This window comes from Pseudophryne corroboree, chromosome 2 (assembly GCF_028390025.1).
Source record: "Pseudophryne corroboree isolate aPseCor3 chromosome 2, aPseCor3.hap2, whole genome shotgun sequence".
Lineage (NCBI taxonomy): Eukaryota > Metazoa > Chordata > Amphibia > Anura > Myobatrachidae > Pseudophryne > Pseudophryne corroboree.
Genome location: NC_086445.1, coordinates 729,093,408 through 729,116,733, shown reverse-complemented (window position 1 = coordinate 729,116,733; position 23,326 = coordinate 729,093,408). Strand labels below are relative to the sequence as shown.

Below are 23,326 nucleotides of genomic sequence, written 5' to 3'. Positions count from 1 at the left end.
AGACACTAGGAATTCGTCCTCCTCCAGACCCTGAGATCACCGCTCTCAGAGACTCCATCTTGAATTTGAACGCTTGTAAGTACGGGTTCAATGACTTGAGGTTCAAAAACGGTCTTACCGAACCGTCCGGTTTCTGAACTACAAACAAGTTGGAATATCATCCCTTGTTTTGCAGATGAGGTGGAACTGGAACAATGACCTGAGTCTGTACCAGTTTTTGAATGGCGTCCTGTAAGGTTATACTTGCCTCTTGTGAAACTGGTAAGCCTGATTTGAAGAATTTGTGAGATGGGAGCTCCTGAAACTCCAGTCTGCAGCCCTGGGAAATAAAATCTATGACCCAGGGATCCCGGCACAAACTTGTCCAGATGTGACTGAAAAAATTTAGGGGTAGATTTATTAAAGTTCTTTAGGGGTTAAAGCGCTATCTGCACACGTTATGTGCCGCAGATAGCGCATCCCCTGATGTAGTATCCCGGCAATGCGGTATAGAAGGCTGGGGCGCTATGCGCCCGCTGCCTTATCGGCGCCTCTATCTGTTAGATAGAACACCGATAAGCTTGCTAACTTATGAACGTTCGGTGTGCCCGAACGTTAGTCACTCCTACCCTGCTCCTCTTCGCCTCCCAGATCCAGCGCTGTGGGTGTACAAGCAGTTCCTCCCCCTACACACACGACAAGCTCCGGCATCCACAGAATGAAAGTGCGCATGCGCCAGCTTAACTTCCGAAAGGCACGCTGGGAGTTACTGGACGGCGCAGGCGTGGAAGTAGATACTGCAGCCGAAGCGGACGCATGTTATGGGAGGACACGTATCACCAGAAGGGTGAGATAACGTGCTCCCATAACGAACAAGGCAGGGTTAGTAAATTCACTTGAAAAGAGGTCCCGCTTCACCACGATAATGCGGTGAAGCGGGACCCTGCTTATAAAGAACCTTATGTGCATTTTAATAAATCTACCCCTTAGTCGGGCTCCCACCTGCCAGTCCTCCAGGCATCGCAGTCCACCGTCATGCTGAAGGCTTTGAGGAAGCAGAGCTTGAGCTCTGTTCCTGTGAACCAGCAGTTGCTGGTTTGCATGGTTTACCTCTAGCGCCTCTGGTGGCTGTAGAAGAACCTCTGGTTTTTCCCTTAAACTTGGCAATCTGAAAAGACTGTAGATTAGGTCCTGAGTAGGCCTTCCTGGCTGGAGGAGCTGCAGAAGGAAGATACGTGGACTCACGCGCAGTAGCTTCGGAGATCCATTTGTCTAGTTCATCTCCAAATAAGGCATCTCCTGTGAAGGGTAGGCCTTCTACGCCTTTCCTGGAATCCGCGTCAGCAGTCCACTGGCGTAGCCATAAGCCTCTGCGTGCCGACACTGCCATAGCAGTGGTGCGTGCATTAAGCAAGCCTATTTTTTTTATGGCTTCCACCATAAAATTCGCAGAGTCCTGTATATGCTACAGGAGTAAAATAATCTCCCCCTGAGGTAGGGTACCTAACCCCTCAAGTAGATTACCTGACCATTTGGCGATGGCTTTAGTAATCCCACCCACATGCTAGCTGTATACAAAGATTTGAGTGTATTCTCAATTCTACGATCAGCCGTGTCTTTTAGAGAGGCTGCACCCGGGACATTTTCCGTGTCAGCCTAGATACTGATGCATCCACTATTGGTGGATTTTCCTATCCTCTGGAGGAAAAGGAAAAGATGATATCAACCTTTAGGGATTTGAAATTTCCTATCAGGATTAACCCACGGTTCTTCAAACAGGGTATTTAGTTCCTTTGACACAGGAAAAGTGGCTGAGGATTTCTTTTTTTATTAAAATAAGACTCCTCAGTCTCCTCTGTTACCTTAGCAGGGATATGCAGAACTTATCTGATAGCTTCTATGAGAGCCTCTATTCCCTGTGACAGAGTAGCCTCCCCCACCACTGAGTCCACCTCCCCCTCCTCCATGTCTGACCCGCCATCATCCAAGTCAGACTGCAGGATATGGGCCAAAGGACATAGACTGAGAAGGAGGTTTGGGTACTGAGTCTCTCTGCATAAAAACTCATTGGCTGTCTTAAGTATTGCGTCTCTTTCTCATTGCGGGACAATTTAGTAGAAATATTAGAAATCATTCCCCTAATAGAATCCAGCAAAGCTGGTTCTGCCCCGCTAGCCTGGGAGGGTACACTCTATTGTGTACACTGCAGTGAACCCGCTGGAGAAGAGGAACACTGTGCCTTACATGATATACACTCTTTGTCTGACACACTGACAGTGACAGTACACACACACACACACGAACAGGTTAAATGTACAATTAACCCAGAAAGAGCCCTTCCAGGGAGACACAGAGAAAGTATGGAGCCAGCACACAGCGCCCTTACTGCTAATGCCAAGCTTAGCCGGGTCGCAGACTAAGTACCCAGATTGGGGACTTAGTAAGCTCTCCCCCCCTGCTATGACCCCCTGGTACCACTGAGATAATCTGGAGTCTTTCCGGAGAAGATGCACATCCCTGTCAGTCAGCCTCTGTGTCCACTGCAGAGGGAAAGTGGTGCTGGTGAGCTGCTGGATCCGCTTATAGTGAAGCCCCGCCCCTTCAATGGCACGCAGTCTTCCCACACTTTTTTATACTCGCTGAGGTAATTTTAGTGCTTAAAATGGAGTCAGCTCCCCTTTTAAGTCTGTAATGCCAGTCTGGGTACTGTGTACACGCGTAGTGTACTTAGACTCAGTTCGGTCCCTCAGAAGCGGTGCGCCCGCACTGTGTACTGAGTCTGGAGACCTGTAGAAGCAGTGCATCTCCATACCCTCATGCCGCCATAATAGCCAGCGACCCGCTAACCGGGACGCCAACTTAGTACTCACCACTATTCATTCTTCTGGCTCTGTTAAGGGTGACGGCGTGCTGCGGGAATGTACGCTCACCGTGGTGGGGCTTGCGAATAGTTCCCTCAGGAGCTAGTGTCCTGTCAGCGGGGAACAAGACCATTAACCCCGAGAGAGGTTGGGCTGTTCCCCCACCTAAGTCCCACGAAGAAGGCAGGCTGGTGTCATCCAGTCCGGTCTGAAAATAACAAACATATAAAATAAATGCAGAAAACTCTTCAGGAGCTTCCAGCGACGTGACCAGCTCCTCCGGGCACATTTTCTAAACCAAGTCTGGAAGGAGGAGCATAGAGGGAGGAGCCAGCGCACACTACCAAATTCTTAAAGTGCCCAAGGCTCCGAGTGGACCCGTACTAAATGGTTTCCCAGTATCCTCTAGGACGTAAGAGAAAAAAAGAATTCAATGCGGATGCAACTGCTTATAATACAGACCAGAACCCAGCGCCAGAATTCTCCTGACCTGCATCCATCAATAACCACTAAGTCAGGGGTGGGAAACCTTTGGCCCTCCAGCTGTTGAACTACACATATCAGCATGCCTTGCTACAGTTTTGCTATTTGGCCATGCTAAAACTGTTGCAGGGCATGCTTGGATGTGTAATTCAACAACAGCTGGAGGGCCGAAGGTTCCCCATACCTGCACTAAGGGGTCTATTTAGAATCAGTGTGAGATATTGGTTCCCACAATCGCATTGCAGTATGCTATTATACCAGCCAGACGTATTTTTGAGCAACAGCAGGGACCGGGACTCCGAAAGGAGCCAGTCCCTGCAATGTGCTTGGAGAGTAAGCAGATCTCCTGCACATGTGCAGCCCCGCTGGCCATGCTTGTACGGCGGTCATTGCTGGGAAAGGTTCATGGGGAACCCTCTCCAAGCTAAGTTTGTGAAGCGTAGCCTATAGGCTACAACGGGCTAACACCATCTTCAGCCGGTGTTAGCCGCAGGGGCCAAGCTCAGGAATGCTTCATCTTCCCAAGCTTGGTAAATCTCACAGCATCACATTTCCCATAAAATCCTATAGGGGTTTCGGCTTCAGGTGGTTCCTCATACATTCAGTACAGCTCCACTAAGACCCAATTATACATTTTAGAACTAGACAGATTTATATTTAGAGGGAAGCGACTGATTTCATCTCAACTTGTTTGAAACAGACCAATCAGGAAGGAGAGTGCAGCAAGTTATGGAATTACAAGACTTGCCAGGTAAATACTGTAAACCCCACCCAAAACTAAATTTATCAGTGTTCTTTCTGTTCTATGATAGAATTTTTTGTTTTTGCTCTAAAATATGGGCTGAATGTGTTCAGTTTCTACTGCTAAGTAGTGCTTTCAACTTTTTGGTTTAGGCATGGTGGGGAGATAGATGTAGGCAGGCCCCAATATTCTGTATTCGCAAATAAAGTTATAGCGTAACCGGGTCGGTTATAAGACAATAACTCAGCGTGTTATAAGATGTATAGAGAGCAATGGGTGACCATAGGTGATATCACCACATTATCATAGAAGCAGGACTCAGACGAGATGCGGAGGGACACACTGCACGCTCCAAAAGGTGCCACTAACTGTCGATCTGTGCCCCCTATATCTGTGTCTACCCGTATAAGCCGCTCCTCAGAGATGGACACAGTTGTCTCGTGTCCAGCAGTCGCCCGCAGATCCCGGACCAGCCAAGGGACAGGGGGACGCCGCTATATAATGAGTGTAAGGGGTGACACAGTGGGTCTCCGTATCTAGTGCACGCAGGCAGAAGGTTTCCCTTACCTTGAGGGTCTGGGCCCAGTGTAGTATCGATTAGTAGGCCATTTGCTGCACAAAATGTGTACTGGCACAATGTGTAGCATCCAGGGGTCCACACAGGAGCAAGCAGTTTGTTCCAGCCTCTGTCCCTAAAATCCAAGATGGCCACTGCGTCATATAATGAGCTGCCTCTTCTCTCAGTATGTCCCCTGTGCAGCCGTGATGGGGATCCCCCGTGCAGCCTTAGAGGACAGCAGGCTTCGGACAGGTCAGGCAGATCTACTGGGGAGGCCAGGAGGGGTCCAGCCAGGAGGGGTCGGCGCTAAACTCTAGTCCCCGGATCTCCTGCCCGCCTAGGCCACAACCCGCAGGGACAGAGCAAGCTGTCCCCCGGCTCCGTGGCTGTCGGTGGCCGGGTCCGGGAGGTCGCAGGGAGGTAGGGAGAGCCCGGAGTCCGCCGTTGGAAGGGTTTATGTAGCGGTTGCAGGGGTTTATGGAGGGTGAGAGCCGGAGCGCACAGAGGATGCGTCCCCACTCTTATGAAGCTAGGCCACGCCCCAGTGCTTCCAACTTTTAGTCCAGAAGACAAAACACCTCTACAGTCTGACATTCTAGATATTGAAAACGTTCTGTCTACCCAGAAAAACGAAGGCCCACATTGACTGTACCTGTTTCCTGTACGGAGAAATTATGCCAATTTCTTTGGGTGAGATTTTGGCTATCCCTTTTTTCCCTTGTGTCTCTAGCAGGGCCTCGAGGTAAGACATGAGCACTTCTATCTCAGTCCTATTGAAGAAGGATGGGCTGTTCCCTTCTCGTTCGTCCTTCCCCAGCACACCATGAAAGATGATAGGGAAGCCCTGTAGGGAACATACATTGATATTAATACACACAAAAAAAGCAACACATTTACACAAAAAAAAAAAAAAAGTGAGCAACTATTGACCATATGCAAATTTTTGTCAATTAACTCTTTCCTGTGCGAATAAGTACAACTATATGCTGCACTCATGATTGCGCTACACTTGTTGCTGTTTGTTTGCAGCCCTGTAGAACTGCATAAGAATGTCTGCCCTAATGTCAAACTTTATATACTGTACATGCATTTTGTATACAGCGTTTCTTGCAATGGGTGTAGTATGGTATGCAGACGACCGGGCTCCCGGCGGCCAGCATACCGTCGCCGGCATACCAACAGCTGGGCGAACGCAACTGAGCCCCTTGAGGGCTCGCTGCGCTACGCGCACCACGCTACCTATTCTCACTCATGGACCCCCAAGAGGGAGAAAAGGTGTGGGTATGCCGTGTGTCGGGATTCTGGCGCTGGTATACAGCCTGTAAACCGAAGACCACCCGCTTGCAATCACTAAACCAGGATTAACTAAAACATGCAGGGAACATTAAATTTCTGGCTTAGCTGCCATATGCCATTCCAAAAAAGCACATTGCAGTCAACATCGCTATTTTTCCTTGCACCCGATAGAGGTTCACAGGAAATTTAGTGATGTTGATCTACCACAATAAGTGGAAACATACGCACCTAAACGTCAGTGATGTTTGGCAGCACACTGCCTGTAATTCTAATTCTAATTGTCCCTAATATTTTAATCTTACATTTAAGATGACCAAGTGCACAGTAATAGAACACAGACTTTTTCTGCTATTGAATATAGTTTGTTTTTATTACTAATTTACATAATTAAGTATTGTACTAGTATCAGTCAGAAAGTCTTTATTAAACGTAATATCTTACTGTATTATTAATGTGTCAATATAAACTGGTGCGCTCTAAGGTATTATGTCATTATACATGGATTTATTACATTCATATTTACATACATGTATGTACAGTATGGACGTGTTAGAACATCATAGCTGTAATAAATTATAATATACAGTCACTGTTCATAAAAATGTCCTTTGTCCCACGGTGATAGATACAAACTTAATTGATAATCTGTAGATCTCCTAATATGACACCTTGGGAGAAGATCTGAGTTGAGTATCTTCACAGAGGAGGATCCACAACCATTGTCACTTACCCACAAAAGAACATAATCCCAACAGGAATTTGATTCCATCCTTACTAGAGAACACCCATCCTACAGGGATCGGTATGTGACCCCGCCACACGGGATGCCGAATGTCAGTATACAGACACCAGTATCCTGTGCGGCAGAATGCGGCAGGGGGGCGAGTGCAATGAAGCCCCTTGCGGGCTCACTCACATTTTCTATTCTCCCTCTATGGATTTCGTGGACATCCATAGAGGGGGAATCACATACCTGGCATTCCGGCGGCGGTATGGTGACCCTGTTGGGATCCCGGCATCTCCCATGACCATCCTACAGATTATCAATTGAGTTTATATTGAACACCGTAGGATAAAGGAAATTTTTATGAACAGTGACTGTATACTATAATTTATTACAGCTATAACGTTGTAACATGGCCATACGTGTATGTATATCTGAATGCAGTACATCAATACATTTTGACATAATACCCTAGTGCGCACCAATTTATATTGATACATTGTATTATGTCTAATTAAAGACTAGGTTCCTGTTTTTTCAGATAATCTGTAGCTGTAGAATAAAGTACAACTGCAAAAGCGATGCATTAAACACATGGATGGCTATGGTAGAATAGACCTATAGTTTAAATGCTCATCATCATGGCACTACAATTATTTTCGAAATAAAAAAAGTGAGCCAGAATGGTATCAGGATCCCAGCAGTCAGAATACCGACAGCGGCATCCCGACACCTGCTAGGTAGGTATGGTACCCCTAATCCATAACCACATCCTGATCCCAAATCTCCCTGGTGGTGCCTAACCCCCACCTCTCCGCAGCCTAAACCTAACCTTCTCCCTCCGGTGCCTTACATCACAGCAGTCCCGGGAACTTAACTTCGGGATCCCAGAACTGGTATTGCGATAAATGATGGGACCCCGGAGTCGGTATTTCGAGCAGTGTCGTGATTTTAGCATCGCTATTCCGACTGTCAGGATCCGTAACACCAGGATCCTGACCGGATCCCCAGAGGGCCTAATATAGTGTTAACAGTAAATAACTACTAACAACTAATGGTGCAAACTTACATCTAACAAAACAATGACAGGGGTAAAACTATTTTTTTTTTAAATTTGAGCTAAGAGGCATGTATTCTGCTGCCAGAGCATATGGACCGCTAGAGGAGGGACCTTATAACTATCCTAGTTGCAGTTACTGTTCTACAAAAGCTCTCTCAAAGAGTGTATGACCAAATAACTTTATTGCGGAGCAACTTCAATACAACAGACTTCTATATTCCAAGTGTTATCTTTCATGTTGGATGAATCGGTTTTATTAACTACTTCAAACTAATCTACTGAGCAGGAATCACTTCAACACTACCAAATTGAATGGTTATTAATTACTAGCTATGATTCTGCGGCCACAGAGACGACAAGAAGGACTGAATAGTTTGTATATTTTTTTTTATGTGTGTTAATAAATATATTAATATTGTGTGCTGGATACAAAGATAACGCACAAAAGAGTATTTAGATTTTTTTCTTTTTAATTATATTGGAGGGTCTTATCGTAATAAAAGTGTACAGAGAAAAATAAATGGTAAGGTAATTTGCATTGAATCACTTGACACATTTTGGAATATGGGACTTTCCAGAACAGCTCACCTTCTTAGGCAGCCTTTCCCAGTTGCAGTAGGCATGAGTGACCATGTGATCAGCTTTGGACTGGAGCTCATTATCATAGAACAGTTCGTTAGAGGTAGTTAGGATGTCAGGGTGGGACCTATTTGGGAGCAAAATAAATATATTGTAGAATATGATCCTGAAGTAATTAAAAAAAATATATACATAAGTGGCTAAAAAGTTTAAGGACAAAAACGGAACATGAACACATGCAGGGTATGCTGTACGGCTACCAATACCAGCAGTACATGCTGGGAAAAAGGATGGAAGCATCCTAGGGCTCCTTCACACATGCATGAATAATGCAGAATTAGCCTAAACGAATGGTTCCCAAAACTGGTTCTCAAGGTCCCTAACAGTTCACGTTTTCCAGGTCTCCTAACAGAATCACAGGACAAATTATTAGCTTCACCTGTGGATCTTCTAAAATGTGTCAGTGAGTAATGCATACACCTGTGCACCTGCTGGGTGATCTGAAAAATAGGATTTTAATTACCTGCCGGTAAATCCTTTTCTCATAGTCCGTAGGGGATACTGGGAATCCATTTAGTACCATGGCTTATAGATGGGTCCACTAGGAGCCATGGGCACTTTAAGAAATTGATAATGTGCGCTGGCTCCTCCCTTTATGCCCCTCCTACCAGACTCAGTCTAGGAAACTGTGCCCAAGGAGACGGACATACTTTGAGAGAAGGATAAATAAGGAAAGTGGTGAGATTACGAACCAGCACACACAAAACAAGAGAAAAGCCATGCTAACCAAACTTGAAACAGGAACAGCAACAGCTGAACAAACAAGAATACTTAACCAAGTAATAGTGCAGGAAGAACGAAGCACCAGGCGGGCGCCCAGTATCCCCTACGGACTACGAGAAAAGAAATCCATTTAGTACCATGGGAAGTACCAAATCTCCCAAACCGGGTGGGAGTGCTGGGGTTCCAGCAGAACTGATTGATCAAACTGAAAGTCCTCAGAGGCCAAAGTATCGAACTTGTAGAACTTAGCAAACGTGTTTGAACCTGATCAAGTAGCTGCTCGGCAGAGATGTAAAGCCGAGACACCCCGGGCAGCCGCCCAAGGAGAACCAACCAACCTAGTAGACTAGGCGAGAAGTCTGTAGCCACCACAGGAGGGAGCTCCTGGCTTTTGGCGACAGACTGATCCTCTGGTGCAATTGAAGATGCAATCCCGACCATTTGTCCAACAGATCCAGCTGGAAGGGCCTTGCATGAAACCTTCTGTACCGTATCGCCTCGTAAGAGGCCATTTTCCCCAGAAGGCGAATGCACAGATGCACAGAGATCAGGACAGCCCAAACCATCGACTGACTTACAATTGCCTTTTCCAAGGAAAGGAACACTTTGACACTCTGTGTCCAGTATCATTCCCAGGAAATTAAGCCTCTGTGTTGGTTCTAGGTGAGATTTTGGTAGGTTCAGAATCCATCCGTGATCCAGGAGTAGTCTGACTGAGAGGCCAATGCTGTCCAACAACCGCTCCCTGGATGATGCCTTTATCAGAAGATCGTCCAGGTACGGAATTATGTTCACTCCTTGTTTGCAGTGTAGAAACATCATCTCTGCCATCACTTTGGTGAACACCCTCGGTGCCGTGGAGAGACCAAATGGCAGGGCCTCGAACTGGTAGTGACAGTTCTGCAGTACAAATCGTAGATAAGCCTGATGAGGCGGCCAGATCGGAATGTGAAGGTACGCATCCTTGATATCCAGAGACACTAGGAATTCGTCCTCCTCCAGACCTGAGATCACCGCTCTCAGGAGACTCCATCTTGAATTTGAACACTCGTAAGTACGGGTTCAACAACTTGAGGTTCAGAATCGGCCTCAAACCGTCCGGTTTCGGTACTACAAACAAGTTGGAAAAGTACCCCTTGTTTTGCAGATAAAGTGGAACTGGAACAATGACCTGAGTCTGTACCAGTTTTTGAATGACGTCCTGTAAGGTTATACTTGCCTCTTGTGAAACTGGTAAGCCTGGTTTGAAGAATCTGCGATGTGGGAGCTCCTGGAACTCCAGTCTATAGCCCTGGGAAATAAGATCTATGACCCAGAGATCCTGGCACGAACAGATGTGACTGAAGAATTTTAGCCGGACTCCCTCCTGCCAGTCTTCCAGGCACTGCGGCCCACAGTCATGCTGAAGGTTTTGAGGAAGCAGAGCTTGAGCCCTCTTCCTGTTAACCGGCAGTTGCTGGTTTGCGTGGTTTACCTCTAACACCTCTGGTGGCTGTAGAAGAACCTCTGGGTTTGCTCCTAAATTGGCAGTCCAAAAGGACTGTAAATTGGAATCTGAGTAGGCCTTCCTAGCTGAGTAAGCTGTAGAAGAAAGGTATGTGGACTTACCCGCAGTAGCTTTAGAGATCCATTTGTATAATTCATCTCCAAATAAGGCCTTGCCAGTGAAAGGTAAGCCTTCTACGCCTTTTCTGGAGTCCGCGTCCGCAGTCCACTGTCGTAGCCATAGACCCATACGTGTAGACACTGCCACAGCCGTAGATCGTTCAATAAGCAAGCCTATTTCTTTTATGGCTTCCACCATAAAATGCGCAGTCCTGTATATGCTGTAGGAACAAGATAACCTCCTCCTGAGGCAAGGTGTCTAGTAATCCACCCACATGCTATAGTGGGTTTCTGGGCCACCTCAGCAGCTGTATACAAGGATTTGAGCGTAGTCTCAATTCTACGTTGAGCCGTGTCTTTTAGGGAGGCTGCACCCGGGACAGGCAACACAATTTTCTTGAAAGCCTGGATACTGATGCATCCCCTATCGGTGGACTTTCCCATTTTTTCCTATCCTCAGGAGGAAATGGTAAGGATAACAACCGTTTAGGAATATGAAATTTCCTATCAGGACTTACCCACGGTTCTTCAAACAGGGTATTAAGTTCCTTTGACACAGGAAAAGTGTCTGAGGATTTCTTTTTTATATTAAAATAAAGATTCCTCGCTCTCCTCTGTCACCTTATCAGGGATATTTAGAACTTCTCTGATAGCTTCTATGAGAGCCTCTATTCCCTGCGACAGAGTACCCACCCCCGCCTCTGAGTCCACCTCACCATCCTCCATTTCTGACCCCTTATCATCTGAGTCAGACTGCAGGACATGGGCCAAAGTGCGTTTTTGCGGACAAATGGCAGGGGACTGAGACGCTGGTTTGTGTACAGAGTCTCTTTTCATAAACTCAGTCATAGATTGTCTTAAGTACTGCGTCTCTTTCTCGGTCCAAAATAACTTGGTAGAGATTGTGGAAATCATTCCCTTAATGGAGACCAGCCATGCTGGTTCTGCCCCACTAGCCTGGGAAGGGACACTACATGAAGTATACATTAGTAAACCCCCGGGGAAGAGGGACACTTTGCCTTACATGAAACACACTCTTTGCCTGACATACTGTATAGTGACAGCACACACACACAGGGAAAGGTTAAATGCACAATTAACCCACAAAGAGCCCTTCCAGGGAGACACTGAGGTAGTATGGAACCAACACACGGCGCCCTTAACGCTAATGCCAAGCTTAGCCGAGTCGCAGACTAAGTACCTAGATTAGGTATTTAGTACACTAATAAGCACTCCCCTAGGACTTAAGAGAAAACAAGAACTGTTGGAGGTCCTTGAGGACTTACATTAGGAACCAATGGCCTAAACCCATGCTCTAGAATTGCACGTGAAGCGTGAATGTGATGGAAGTATTTACAGCTATGTAAGAAAAGTTACCTTTCAATGACGATGTTTAGCAACTTAATTAAAAAACATGTCTTTTATATAAAAACACGGATTTGTTTTGTTTCTGCACTATAAGTACGGTTACAAAAAGGCTGAGGGGGGACAGAAGCTATACATCTGATTCTTCTCATTGCCCTGCAGGCAATTAAAAATAAACAGGGGTTATCCCTGAACCACAAACATGTCCTTCACCAGACAGTGTAGGAACTACAACACATGGCACAAACCTGTAATTCTGCAGCAACTTGGTAACAAACTGGGAGTTATAAGACTCCGTGGATCTTCCATACAGGGGATTCTGCGTCATCAGTCTTTCAAGCAAAGAAATACCTGTAGAACCAAAGTTGAAATAATCAATAACGCATAGGGATTAGAACTGCTATCAAGTACCCCAAAGTGTGTTCCTATATACTTAAAGACCTTGAAATGGAGGACATTTAGAGTTAAAGCCAAAGGCAGCCACTAGATATTAAGAGCTACAAGACTGGTGGTAAACCATACAACCTGATATTAGAGCTCAGAGAGGATCAGCCCAGCCATAATGTGTGTGTGCGTATGCGTGTTATTTTCCCTACACTCAGTATCTTTGAACAGTATCTACCACACTTGCAATCTTAATTTAGGAGATGTTACATGAATCTCCAAATTAAATTCCAGTCAAAACAAACCTTTGCATGTAAGAGGGGTTTACAAATATCCCACAGGTTAGTAAAGAATATAACCTATATAAAGCGAATACATTATCACTGGAGATATCTTAGATATTTTGAGTCACCCTTTTACTCTGTTGAAGCCTCCATGGGAATAGTAAATATACATTGAATGTCATGTTTAGTATTTACAGGGCCATGCTTCTAATCAAACAATAAATTAAGAGTCACTAACCTAATCCATTGTTGATGGCGAAGGGAGACCTTAACACTGGGCCAAGTTGTTTTGGGTCACCAGCTAGGACCAGTTGTCCTCCATTAGCATTGGCCATTCCATCCAAAATTCCTATTTAGAACAAAAAAAACAAAATCTGTAATTCTGCTGCCAGATCACAAATTGTTTTACAACGTAACTGTTACTTGATGGACTTTAATGTACTATTTATTAAACATGAACAGGCAGTTTACATAGAGCTTGCTGAATGTGCAACACTCCAATAGACACACAAGGCGTACAGATGTACAAAATACAAAGACAGACATGAATGTCGGATTATGCGAGTATGTGCATGGAGCAAGTATCTTGCCCCTAATTTTTAGAACATTAAGGGAGAGCAAACTTTCACTAGCTATTAGTTGCGAGTTACATGGATTCGGTAAGCTATACTTTCTGCTTTTACATAGGTTAGCTACAGGGCATAGGGGTAAATGTATTATAGCGGCATATAACACTTCCTGCTTCACTTCATTACTGAAGTGAAGCAGGAAGGGACATCGACAAGATGTATTAACATCTTTCTGTCGAAGCGGGAGAGCAAAAACTCCCCCCTCCAGCGATGCTCCCCTGAGCATACAGCGCATCAGCTTAGTGCTAATGTGCCGCGTCCCTCTGCCCGCCTGGCTCCCCTGCGCATGAGCAAGATCTTGTTACCAACACAAGATCCCCTGTACAGTCAGGAGACATTGCCTGACACAGCTCAGTCCCTGCTGTGGTGTATGGGCATCGCCACCTGCAGCTGTGGAAATCGACAGCTGCAGGTGTCAGAACGGCCAGCATTGCTCCCTCATATCAGTGTGCTATCTTTTAAATAGCAGCGCCAATACGGCAAGGTGCGCATAGCGCCCCTGTCACTGAGCTGTCACCCCAGAGTCTTACATAGGGGAGAAGTGGTATCAGTGCACATAACGTGCACTGAAACCGCTTCTCCACCATATTAACAGTTAATACATCTACCCCTCAAAGTGGTCCTGGAAGGAAAGGTGGGGGAACGCAACTCCCCAATACCTACTCATCTCCAAAGGCGCGCGCCTCAAAAACGGGGTGTGGACTCACAATAGTACCCCTAATTTAAAATAACACCTCACAGTAGCACAATCTTATTCCCACTGCCCTCCATACAAACAGTGCCCACAGTAGCAGTGCCAATTATACACACAATGCCCACAGCAGTACCCCCCTTTGATTTTAGATGTGGTACACAATGTATCAGGATATGTTGAACAGCCCTTGCTTACCTGTCTTATGTCTTCCATGTATCCCCTCTGCTTTCTTATGGTTCCTTGGTCTCTCACTCTCCTCATGTGTCTATAGCTTCATCTTAGGTAACTGTACTCTTATCACCTATATCTTTCTCTCCTTTACTTACCCCTTCAACCTCTGATTCTCTCTCACCCCCCCTGCTCCAGTCATTCCCCAATCTCAATCCCTGCTACCCCATCAGCCTCTAAATCCATCTCACCCCCTGCTCCTATCATTCCCCTGAGACTCACTTCTGTCTGTGCTGTGAGTGAGAGGAGGAGGAGAAGGGAGAATCGGCCACGTTCTGGCAGCAGTGCAGTTTAAACTTGTCAGCGGCCGCCAGCAATTCCTATGGACCACCAGCCACTCAAAAGAAGAGGACGCTCTTTGAATCTGGCACCAGCCACCAATCACGGACCGCTCGCCTCATTTCGGACTACTTTTACCCCTGGTTAGCTACACTCAAGGGCATAGTTTCCATAGGTGCAGGTAGTGCAGTGTCACACGCCATAGGCGGCGTTCACCGCGCTTACCCCTGCGTGCCTGCTGGTCTGTGTTGCGGCCTCCGCCTTCGGTGGTCCATGGGCTCCGGTGCCTGGCTGGCGCGGCTCCCGGCGGTTCCCTGGGGCAGGGGCGCCGCCATGACACCCGGCATCACGTGGGCGGGGAGCAGGTGACGTCATCAGACTGTTCCGCCAATCCAGCGGAGGCGGGAAATTCAAAGGCAGACGCCAGGCAGCGCCTCGGCGCCTGAGTATCGTCTTTTCCCCTGAAGTGGATGCCAGTGCTTCTGTCCTCGGCGGATCTCTCTGCAGCATACCCCAGTGTCTCCGGCATTTCCAGGTGTCAGTTGTTGCACAGCTTCCAGCGTTCCCAGCCGCTGCTGGGTTCCACTGCGCTCTAGTCACCAGTGCTTCTTGGAGTCAGTGTGGGCTGCAGGTTAACCCTCGCTCTCAAGTTATACAAATCTTCAGTGTCTTTAACCACCGCTCTCAAGTTCTTCAAATCAGTGTCTTTAATCACCGCTCTCAAGTTCTTCAAATCATCAGTGTCTTTAACCACCGCTCTCAAGTTCTTAAAATTATCAGTCTTTAACCACCGCTCAAGTTCTTCAAATCATCAGTGTCTTTAACCACCGCTCACAAGTTCTTCAAATTATCAGAGTCTTAACCACCGTTCTCAAGTTCTTCAAATCATCAGGTCTTTTAACCACCGCTCTCAAGTTCTTCAGTCACCAGTATCTTTTACCATCACTCACAAGTACTTCCTGGACATTTCTCCATACACTCCTTCTCTGTTATGTGACATTGTGTTGCTCTCTTCCTGCAATAAAGTCCTTTAATATTTTCACCAAGCTTTTCTGTCAGAGTCCTGTATGAGGAAGACCTATATCAAGCCATCCCTGTTCCGACCCAACTGCGGTTCCTCTCCCCTACCATCGGGAGAACCCCCGAGTTCATAACACCCCCAACCTAGGTCAGTGACATGCAGCTGCTATGGAACCCAGAGCTGAGAGTAGCACACCTTCCCAGTCACAGCTACAAGTGTTATGTACATTTTACCATTTGGTTGTACATAGGGGCCTTTACATATGTTTGCCTTGGAGTCTACAATATATCTAGTTATGCCCCTGGGCCTGCTCACTGTAATGCGGTATAAAGTAAACTAAAAGGCATTGTAATGTTACATAATATACTCTGGAGACACTGTATGTCATAATGTAAATTGGGGGTACTGTGTTGCATAATGAATACTGGCAACCCTACAATGTGACATCACGTGAACTAAGGCACTACTATGGCTCAGAATATGAACTAGGGCACTATTATGGGGCATAACATTAACTGCTGCTACGGGGAGGTGTCTCTCTAGAAGCACCAAGACAGGGGCCCCTTACAAATGTTGCTCTGGGGCCCACAAAGCTCTGGCTATGCCCCTGGCTACACTCACTTTATTTGGTACACATTATACTATAAACACCACCTCCTAAAACAAATGCATAGGCCAATCTGCTACACTGTAAATGCCCACCATCATACACATGTAATAACTATTGTCTTAGCCCAACATGTCCTATGGACATCCTTATTATGAGATGAATATTCCTAGCCTGTTCACTGTAATTCGTTATATACCAAAACTTAAAAACAAAATCTAGTTTTATACCTTGGGATTAAGCTTTATTCTGATGCCAATAATAGGAGTATTCATTTACTAATGTGTGTATATTGCAATCTCAACAAAGGTACCGAGGTGTCTTTGCTGCAGTCATGCCAAACAGCCCCTTTCAGTGCACCAAATTCCACGAGACTCTGCTAGCGTTAGGCGTCTTTTTTTTATTAAAATGCAGCTTATGCGCTACGTGATGTGGCTAGGATGTACCAGGACACTCGTATATATGTGGGCAACAGTGTCTCTCTATCTGCATACAAAGTGGTACAATACAGCGGCTGTGGCTTTCCTCTATTTCAAGTTCCTTTGTGCTGCGTATACAGACTCCATTACAAACAGAAATAGAAATGTCATAAATCAACCAGAGTCTGTGACCAAGACACATTTTTGGCCAAAAAAAAAGCCCAGACTAAGTTGCACGAGACCTGTCAGCTCACTTTCACAAGGCATCTCCCTCTGCGTGGCATATTGAGGCTAGATGTACGAGGACACATCTGTACCAACCTGCCAAATGCCAATCATACATAACAAATCTATTGCAAATCCTAACTTCTCACAAGTCCCACATCCCCATTAACTAACCATGGCCCTCATTCCGAGTTGTTCGCTCGCAAGTGAATTTTAGCAGATTTGCTCATGCTAAGCCGCCGCCTACTGGGAGTGTATCTTAGCATCTTAAAATTGCGAACGATGTATTTGCAATATTGCGATTACACACCTCGTAGCAGTTTCTGAGTAGCTTCAGACTTACTCGGCATCTGCGATCATTTCACTGCTTGTCGTTCCTGGTTTGACGTCACAAACACACCCAGCGTTCGCCCAGACACTCCCCCGTTTCTCCGGCCACTCCTGCGTTTTTTCCGGGAACGGTAGCGTTTTTTCCCACACGCCCATAAAACGGCCTGTTTCCGCCCAGTAACACCCATCTCCTGTCAATCACATTACGATCGCCAGAACGATGAAAAAGCCGTGAGTAAAAATCCTAACTGCATAGCAAATTTACTTGGCGCAGTCGCAGTGTGGACATTGCGCATGCGCATTAAGCGGAAAATCGCTGCGATGCGAAGATTTTTACCGAGCGAACAACTCGGAATGAGGGCCCATATACTGTGCAGATAAACCATATTTATCAGTAATCTTGCATAAGAAAAAAAACATTGTAATCCATATACAGAAGAGTCCTAGCTTCATTATCGCCGGCAATATACTCAGCACATAGAACCCCCATTACCAGCTTTATAGATTAGAGACAGATACATTTCCAGACACGCATCCCAGATATATTCCTCCTCTAATGCTAGCTTCACATTACTGAGGTTGTCATTTGGCAGCTCTCCCACAATTGCCAGAACATGCTGCTTACTGTACTCCCAGCTGTACTAGCTTTCCTACTACTTGGACAATCAGCACCAAAAGTGCTTCTCTGAATGCATGAGTGAGGAATGACCCCAATGATGGGAGCAGCACTACTCAGTGCTGTGTGCAGTGGCAACAGAGGTCACAGTAAGGGCACCTGGTGCCATAGAGGACTGTGCACTGATCCCTTGGAGTTGTTAACACACAGACACACACATTGTGCGTGTGGAAAATGGACTACAATACATTCAGGAGATTAGATTAGGTGGGCAATGCGTTACCCTATAGAAGCCTACGTGATTCTCTCAGTGTCTGCACCCGAGGTGTATAAAATCAGATCCCTCCCAGCAACCCCCATAGCCTGTGCGTGATTTGTGCATACGCAGGACTCCTGGGTCCTAAAGTCCTTGTATCGCAAAGGATAGCTCTTACCTGGAGGACTGCCCTTTGAGATTTTCTTCAAGCATACAATGTTAATAAACATTGTTATGCTTGCGATGAGATGTGAGAGAATAAGAAGTAATGCCTTAATGTTGGCTATCCGTGTTCTCAGACTGAAACCATTTAGTGCGTGCGCAAATTAATCAGTGAAGAGACATTTTGACTATTTTATTTATTTATTATTTATTACCAGTTTCTTATATAGCGCAGCAAATTCCATTGTGCTTTACAACTGGACACAATTAGATGACAAAACTGGGTAAAAACAAACCGTCATAGAGGTAGGAGGCCCCTGTTCGCAAGTTTACAATCTATGGGAACAAAGGCATTGATACACAAGGATAGGCGTGTCCACCAGATTGTAAAGGTTCTTGGTGGGCTGCGGTATATCACATCACAGCAGTGATGAACCAGGGTCAGGAGGGAGGGAGAGTGAAGAAAGAATATATGTGGGGGATATGTGTGGACTGTACTGTGGGGAAATAATTGGATAGGAAAACTATGAAGGTAATGTGAGCGGTTCTGGAATTTAAGCTTGTCTGAATAGGTGGTTTTTCAGGGAACGCTTGAAGACTAGAGGAGAGTCTTATTGTACGTGGTAGGGCATTCCACAGAGTGGGTGCAGCCCGAAGAAAGTTCTGTAATCGTGCCTGGGAGCAAGTAATGAGCGTGGATGAGAGACGTAGATCTTATGAAGAGTGAAGGGGTCGGTTTGGGAAATATTTTGAGATAAGCGAAGAGATGTATGTTGGTGTAGTATGGTTAATAGCCTTGTGTGTAAGCAACAGTATTTTATATTGAATACGGTAGAATACAGGTAGCCAATGGAGGTACTGAGAAATATTAAAACATAGAATTTGACGGCAGATAAGAACCACTTGGCCCATCTAGTCTGCCCATTTTTTTATCCTTTAGGTAAGCTCAACCCTTTTTGAACCTTAATTCTTTGTAAGGATATTCATATGCCTGTCCCAAGCATGTTTAAATTGCTCTACAGTCTTAGACTCTACCACCTCTGATGGGAGGCTATTCCACTTATCCACTACCCTTTCTGTGAAATAATTTTTCCTTAAATTTCCCCTGAACCTGCCTCCCTCCAGTTTCAGTGTATGTCCTCGAGTTCTAATACTTCTCTTCCTTTGAAGAATGTTTCCCTCCTGAACTTTGTTAAAACCTTTGGTATATTTGAAAGTTTCTATCATGTCTCCCCTTTCCCTTCTCTCCTCCATACTATACATGTTAAGATCTTTTAGCCTTTCCGGGTAAGTTTTGTGATGTAGGCCATGCACCATTTTAGTTGCCCTTCTTTGTACACTCTCTAATGTATTTATAGCCTTCTGGAGATATGGTCTCCAGAACTGGACACAGTATTCCAGATGAGGCCTCACCAATGACCTATACAGTGGCATTACTTCTTCTCTTTTCCTGCTATTGATTCCTCTCCCTATGCAACCAAGCATCTGACTTGCCTTTCTCATTGCTTTGTTGCATTGCTTTCCTCCCTTTAAGTCACTTGAAATAGTGACTTCTAAATCCCTTTCCTCCTCAGTAGTTTCCATTATAGTACCCTTGATACTATATTTAGTCTTGGGTTTTTGAGACCCAAGTGCACGATTTTGCATTTTTTAGCATTAAACTGTAGTTGCCATGTTCTTGACCATTTCTCAAGCCTAGCTAGGTCATCAATCATTTGTTTTACCCCTCCTAGTGTGTCTACCCTGTTGCGTATCTTTGTATCATCTGCATAAAGGCATACTTTCCCTTCAATACCATTTGCAATGTCACCAATAAAGATATTAAAGAGAACTGGTCAGAGTACAGATCCCTGGGGTACTCCACTGGTAACATTTCCCTCCATAGATTGCACTCCATTTACTACAACTGTCTGTTTCCTATCCTGCAACCAGGTTCATATCCATTTAACTATCCACCCCCACACTTTCAAGTTTATTTAGCAGTCTGCGATGTGGGACAGTGTCAAAAGCCTTACTAAAGTCTAGATATGCTACATCTACAGCTCCCCCTTGATCTATTATTTTCATCACAGAGTCAAAAAAGTCAATAAGATTTGTTTGGCATGATCTCCCACCAGTAAATCCATGCTGTTTTGGATCCTGTAAGTTGTTTGATTTAAGATATTCCACAACTCTTTCTTTTAGTAGTTTTTCCATTACTTTCCCTACTACTGATGTAAGGCTTACTAGTCTGTAGTTACTTTATTCTTCCTTGCTTCCACTTTTGTACAGTGGAACTACATTCGCTCTTTTCCAGTCCTCTGGAATGGCACCTGTATTTAGTGACTGGTTAAATAATTCCCTTAATGGTGCCACCAGCACATCTTTTAGCTCTTTTAGTATCCTTGGGTGTATCCCATCTGGCCCCATTGATTTATCCACTTTTAGTTTTGAAAGTTCAGTTAGGACCTTCTCCTCTGTAAATGTACTTTCATCTACCTTATTTTTATGAATGTCCTTGCAACATAACTGGGACCCCTTCCCTTCTCCTTCTGTAGTAAATACTGAGCAAAAATAATTATTTAGGTGATCTGCTATTGCCTTGTCTCCCTCCACCAAATTCTCACTCTCTGTCTTGAGTCTTATTATTCCTCCATTTGATTTTCTCCTTTCATTTATATACTTAAAAAAAGTTTTGCCCCTTTATCTACTGACTGGGCCATTTTCTCCTCAGCTTCTGCCTTTGCACGTCTGATCACTTTCTTAGCATCCTTCCGTCTGTCAAGATACACCTCTTTGTCATTATTATTTTGAGTCTAGACAATACAATAAAACAAATGGTGGCGCGGCTGGGAATTTTGGAACTGTGGACTAGATATCAAACTTACAATAAGCAGCATAAATTATAGATTTATAAAAACATTTTATTTCACTAATAAAATCAAATATAAAAATGCATGATGTACATCATATAATACCTATATCATTTTTATAACCGATATGATGTACATCATGCATTTTTATATTTGATTTTATTAGTGAAATACATTTTTTTTATACATCTATTATTTATGCTGCTTATTGTAAGTTTGATATCTAGTCCACAGTTCCAAAATTCCCAGCCGCGCCACCATTTGTTTTATTGTATGGTCTTGTTTCACTGTAGGAGGTTTGTGCAAATACCTCCTTCTGGAGGCAGTGGCAGAGCATTTGGAAAAGTGGAATTTACCACATATAAAAGCAGAATAAGGATTTATTAGTATTATCAGCAGGTCAGCGCAAAACCTTATTTTTGTGTGTTTTTTTTTGTATAATTATTTTTAGTCTGTTTGTATTTCCTAAAAGCCATCTTTTTTGCTTTCACACTAGCTGATACTTCTTTTGTGAACCACACTGGCTTCCTTTTCCTGGTGCTTTTCCTAACCCTTTTGATACAAAGGTCTGTTGCCCTTAGTATTGCACTTTTCAGTTTTTCCCATCTCTCTTGCACTCCTTTCAAGTTCCTCCAGTCTGCCAATGAATCACTTAAACATCTCCCCATTTTTGCAAAGTCAGCATTTCTAAAATACAACACCTTTGTTTTTGTGTGACAGGAGTTGGATCCTGTCTTTATACTAAACCATACTGCTTGATGATCACTGGATCCCAGGTGCTCACCCACATATATGTCTGATATCCTGTCACCATTTGTAGAAATTAAATCTAATATTTTGTCTTTGCGAGTGAGCTCCCTCACCAATTGCTTGAAAGATGCTCCCTGTAAGGAATTTAGACATTTGCCACTTGTAGCTGAACTTGCAAAGGACTCCTCCCACTTTACATCAGGTAAATTAAAGTCTCCCATGATTATGACTTCTCCCTTTAAAGCCATTTTAGAGATGTCCAACAATAGGTTCCTGTCCAAATCCTGCCCCTGGCCTGGTGGTCTATAGATCACCCCTATGCGAATAATGTCCTTCTCCCCAGTTTACGTGGTGACCCAAAGGGCCTCAGTTTTGTCCTCAACATTTTGTATTAAAGTAGCATTTATGCTTTTTTTCACATACATTGGTACCCCTCCTCCTATTCTTCCTATTCTATCCTTCCTAAATAAATTGTATCCTGGTATAGCTATGTCCCAGTCCCATTCTCATTGCACCATGACTCAGTAATTGCGACAATATCCAGGTTATCCCTTGTCATTATTGCAATTAGCTCTGGAATTTTGTTTCCTAAGCTCCTAGCATTAGCACACATAGCTTTAAGAATTTTGTCTGTGCATCTGTTATTAGTAGCCATATCCAGACAGTACAAAAAAATGACAAGTTTAAAGTTGAAATTAACTGTTTGGTGATGATGTTCAGTGTCCGTCTCCCTCCCCCCCCCCCCCCCCCCCCCCCTTTCTATTCAGGAAACACATGGTCCTTTACACCATGACTACACCTCAGTAAATGAAAATATATAGTACACCTGTCCACAATGGCCAAATGAGGTAAACACCAGACAGCATGCAGTAATAAAACTGTTTCACTGAACAACTTCCCCACACATGCAATGCCAATTACAAGCAATTCATTACATCAAGAACATACCTGAGTTTGCATAATATTAGCCTTGCAGCTGCATTCAGAATGGATTGTAAAAGGTGAGAGTCTCTTCTTAGTAAGACCAGTAAGAATACTATTGCAATAATCAATGCCGGAGATGAGAGCATGTATTAGGGTTTTAGTGTCGTGTGTAAGGTATGATCGTATTTTGGATATGTTTCTTAGATGCATGTAACATGATTTTGAGACAGATTGAGTGTGTGGAGCAAAGGACAGTTGTGGTGTAGGGTTGATTGTAGAGTTCTCAACAGTGATAGCAATATCAGGTTGGTAACTGCTATTGGTCGATGGAAATATAACTAACTCTGTTTTGGAAGTACGGATGGTGTAATGATTAGCATTACTGCCTCACAGCACTGAGGTCATGGGTTCGATTCCCACCATGGCCCTAACTGTGCGGAGTTTGTATATTCTCCCCGTACTTGCGTGGGTTTTCTCCGGGTACTCGGGTTTCCTCCCACAATCCCAAAAAATATACTGGCAGGTTAATTGGCTCCCAACAAAATTAACCCTAGATTGAATGTGTCTGTGTGTACATGTGGTAGGGAATATAGATTGTAAGCTCCACTGGAGCAGGGACTGATGTGAATG

The 23,326-nt window shown here is 44.6% G+C and overlaps 1 protein-coding gene across 3 annotated transcripts in view; it reads right to left on the bottom strand.

The window, feature by feature from the left end:
* MOV10 (Mov10 RNA helicase) overlaps nt 1-23,326 on the bottom strand; it is a 439,448-nt gene that overhangs the window by 64,107 nt on the left and 352,015 nt on the right. For all 3 annotated transcript variants that reach the window (XM_063955381.1, XM_063955382.1, XM_063955383.1), the window contains 4 exons: nt 12,943-13,053; nt 12,285-12,387; nt 8,293-8,410; nt 5,277-5,468 (listed from right to left, as the gene is read on the bottom strand). In XM_063955381.1, coding sequence (XP_063811451.1) covers nt 5,277-5,468; nt 8,293-8,410; nt 12,285-12,387; nt 12,943-13,053 — 524 coding nt within the window. The remainder of the gene's footprint in view (nt 1-5,276; nt 5,469-8,292; nt 8,411-12,284; nt 12,388-12,942; nt 13,054-23,326) is intronic.